The sequence below is a fragment of the Pygoscelis adeliae genome, unplaced genomic scaffold (genome assembly GCF_000699105.1).
Source record: "Pygoscelis adeliae isolate BGI_AS28 unplaced genomic scaffold, ASM69910v1 Scaffold113, whole genome shotgun sequence".
Lineage (NCBI taxonomy): Eukaryota > Metazoa > Chordata > Aves > Sphenisciformes > Spheniscidae > Pygoscelis > Pygoscelis adeliae.
This window is the reverse complement of record NW_008825108.1, coordinates 8,943,395-8,947,128: the sequence shown is the minus strand read 5'-3', so window position 1 is coordinate 8,947,128 and position 3,734 is coordinate 8,943,395. Positions and strand designations below refer to the sequence as shown.

Below are 3,734 nucleotides of genomic sequence, written 5' to 3'. Positions count from 1 at the left end.
CCACATGGGTGGCTTTGCAAAAGTGTGGGAAGGGACATTTAAATGCAGAAAACATGAGATTCTGGGAGCTGTCTATAAATTCCTTCATCATACAACTATCTTAAGTGTTTAAATCTGTGGGAAGTGTCTGAATTGCTTTTCTCACTTGAGTGAGTTAACGGCTGATATGAAACTCGACCGATTTGCTTTCATGATTTCTTTCAGTTTCCTGAAGAGAAAGATTCTTTATTGTTACTTGTTGTCATTGTATGATCTGTCATGTGTCTTTCATGGTTCAGGAACTTTTCAAATGTTTAATAAAGGTCCAGCCTTTGTCTTAAATACACGTGCATAAATCTGTTCTAGTAATTATTAGGCTTTAAAAGTAGTCAAAATGTTTGTTTTCAGAAATTTCTGTAGCATCAACAGTTTAGGAAGCCCTCTTGTAAGAGTGAGTTACTCTGATCCAAGCGATGCTTTCAGATCAATCCCAAATGGTTAATACTAGACGCTATTTCTTCTGCAAAGTTCATCAGAAGAGACCTCTGGTAAAGAGAAGCACCACTAGATTTCTTTCGTGGGGTTTCCGGGAGATGGATCCATGGCTGAGTTTGAGGAAAGCCTGCAGCAGTGTTACCTTTGTATAAAACTCCATGCTGGTTATGAGGTTAGAAGGGTTGAACTGACAAGGAGGGTCCTTGCAGGAGATGTGCTTCTATCTTGGAGGGCCCCTGTAGATTCAGTTTCTGACAATGGACTTGCATCTTTGTAAGCAGTTCACGGATCTGGACACTTAATGCTAACTTTTTCCTTCGTTTCTGTTGTAAGGAGCAAAGTATTACTTCAATTGTGCAAAAATTGTTTTAGATATAGTTCTGTTCTGTATATTTCATGTCTAACAGCAGATCACATACGAGTGAGGCTGACAAGGTTCATCTAACGGTATATATGAAAACTGTTAATATTTTATCTGAGAAATAATTCATTTTGTTGACTTGCTTTGTGTATTTCTAGGTTTGGCTGACCCTAGCTGATCAGTACTTACACAGTATAGCCATTGACTGGGATAAAACCATGCGTTTCACATTCAATGAAAGAAGTAATCCTGATGATGACTCTATGGGCATCCAGATAGTAAAGGTAGCCAGCTAATTTTTTAGTTTATTTTAATTTTTTAATGAAAAGTGAGGATTTTTTTTTTAATAGATGGAATTTGGATTTATTTTGTTCTCTGCAACTACTTTGGCAAAAACTACACCTTAATTCCCTTTGGCCCACCAAAACTATTTCTTCGGCTTTTTTTGTCCTCCTCCTGCACTGGTCTGGTTAGTGTTAGCTGGGAAAAAAATTGCTATTACTGATTTTTTTGTTATGCTCAATTTCTACTTTTTTATTTTAAAAGAAATACTGGAGTTTAATGGAGACAAAGGAACATAAGTGGGTTTTTTTCTTCTCTATAAATGAACACAAATATTTGCTGGGATTAAAAAGTATGTTTTATAATATAGCAATTGAGCATTTTTCCGTTATTTTGCAGGAGTGAAACCACCTTTGTCTATGTATATTTCTCGGCTAATTAATGTTTAATATTTAAAGCAGTGGGCAGTTTTAGGGAAGGGCTTAATAGATTTGTATTGCTGTGGTGACTTAAATATTGGTCTATTTACCTATTTAGGAGGTATTCTGTTTAGGAGACATGTGTTCTATATTCACCTTAATTAGAGTACGCAGAGCAAAATACTTTGTGTTCCTGATTATTACAATTGTCATCTGTACTTGGTAATTTAAGCTTATAGATATTACTCATGAAATATTAAACATTGTAGTACATGTTTTACCTTTCACTTGTAAATTGCTTAAATCTCAAGGACACTGTTTCTGGTTTTTTATGTTTGGAAAACTTAGTTGCCTCGTAGTTCTTTTATACTTAGATAAGAACAGTTGTTCTTTTTTGTTCAATTAAGCAGCTGTTATGTCTTGCCTCTTTGAAATCTAGATACCTGTTAATACCTTCTGCGGCAACTTCATATGGGCATCTTTTAGGTAACTTGTTTACTTAAGAGCTTGCTGAACCTATTTCTCTTCAGTAAGCTAAAGGTTTACAGATTAAAAAAGAAACATTGTCATCAACTCTGGGAGTATGTACTGGGAGGGTGGAGGTGGAAGGAAAACTGGGACAGGTGGGAGAACTAAAGGGCGAAGGAAAATGCACATCTTTTCTGTCTTTTCTTGTCTTTTTTTTTTTTTTTTTCTTTAAAGGACCTTCACCGAACTGGTTGCAGTTCCTACTGTGGCCAGGAGGCAGAGCAAGATCGAGTGGTATTAAAACGTGTTTTGCTGGCTTATGCCAGGTGGAATAAATCTGTTGGCTATTGTCAAGGATTTAACATACTAGCTGCACTTATTCTGGAAGTAATGGAGGGCAATGAAGGGGATGCCCTGAAAGTGAGTAAAATATTTTTTTTCAGTGTTGAAGATTGCTTTTAGTTAGTGAACTTTAGAATAAATCAGTGCATGAATTTTGTAGGCAGCCTAAAACTGGAGGACCCAAAGGAGTTAACCAATTTATACCTGCAGATTGTTTGTTATCCTGTCTGAGCTAAAATGAACAGTTTGAATGTTATCACTGTTAAATTTTTTTTCAAACGGAAACAAAGGAGGGCTTGGCCGTAATAAAAATAAATGGGAACACTGACTTTGGAACACCTTATTGCATAATCCCAAATCTGCTTCCGAACACCATAGGTAGCTGAAACCTTCAGATTCCATTATCGGCCTTTTGTGTGGCAGTAGCATGCAAGGCAGTTAATAAATCTGCTGCATTTTAAAGCAAATTCTAGGAAAACACAAAAATAAATATTTTAAATGAAAGTAAATAACTTTGAAGCTACTTTCTGGGCTACGTTAGTCATACAGTGTTTTATTTTTTTTAGACCTTTTGTACTCTAATTAAAAGAAAGCTTCATGAAATTTATAATATGTCAGAAAATGGAAATACAGTTTACTGCAGGATGTGGTTTAACGTTTGCCAAGATCATGTGCAAATTTCCTTAAGTAAACTTCCTCATATGTCTGAGTTGGGGTCAAATTAGTAAAGGATGACTGTGACTCTTGAGATACTGAGCTGTTTGTTTTGCCTTAGACAATGATTTAAATATAGTAAATATTTAAATTCACTCAGAGCTCCTAAAATATAAAGCTTGTGGTAGTAGAGTCCAGCTAGCTGGTATTTAATACTTCTTTCTAGAGATCTGCCTGTGATAGGAAGAAAATACCATAATATACCTACTTTATATCAAAGAGTAAAATTTCCTTTCAATAATTCCTGCTAAAAATTTCCTCAGTATTATTTGTCACATTTTATTGTGATCTTATACTGTCCAGAAGCTCCTAAAACACATTATGATAAACCTTGGGCAATCATATTTCCTATGTTACGAGGTCCAAATTGATTATGAGAACTGTGTGCATCCTTATATTATTGGATTGTCTTTTACTGTGAGCGATGTCAGGCTCCTTGTGCTAAGGAGACAATGGAATGGCGCCAGACTGCCCTGGGGAGGTAAAGCACTGAAGGCTGTTAGCACCAAAATGGGTCTTACCTGGCAAAAATAAGAATGGGAAATAAAGTAATTTCTTTCCAAGCTTAGTGTGTGGACTTTGCAGGGTTGGAATTTCCCCAGAAGAGAGAGGGAAAAGGGAAGGGGGGGGCGGGGGAGGAATTGGGGGTTAGCCTGTGGTTGGTTTGTTGTTGG

General features: G+C 36.3%; 1 protein-coding gene across 1 annotated transcript in view; it reads left to right on the top strand.

Annotated features, from left to right (window-relative positions):
• TBC1D30 (TBC1 domain family, member 30) overlaps positions 1 to 3,734 on the top strand; it is a 60,821-nt gene that overhangs the window by 36,821 nt on the left and 20,266 nt on the right. The window contains exons 6-7 of the mRNA XM_009327681.1: positions 994 to 1,119; positions 2,239 to 2,424. Coding sequence (XP_009325956.1) covers positions 994 to 1,119; positions 2,239 to 2,424 — 312 coding nt within the window. The remainder of the gene's footprint in view (positions 1 to 993; positions 1,120 to 2,238; positions 2,425 to 3,734) is intronic.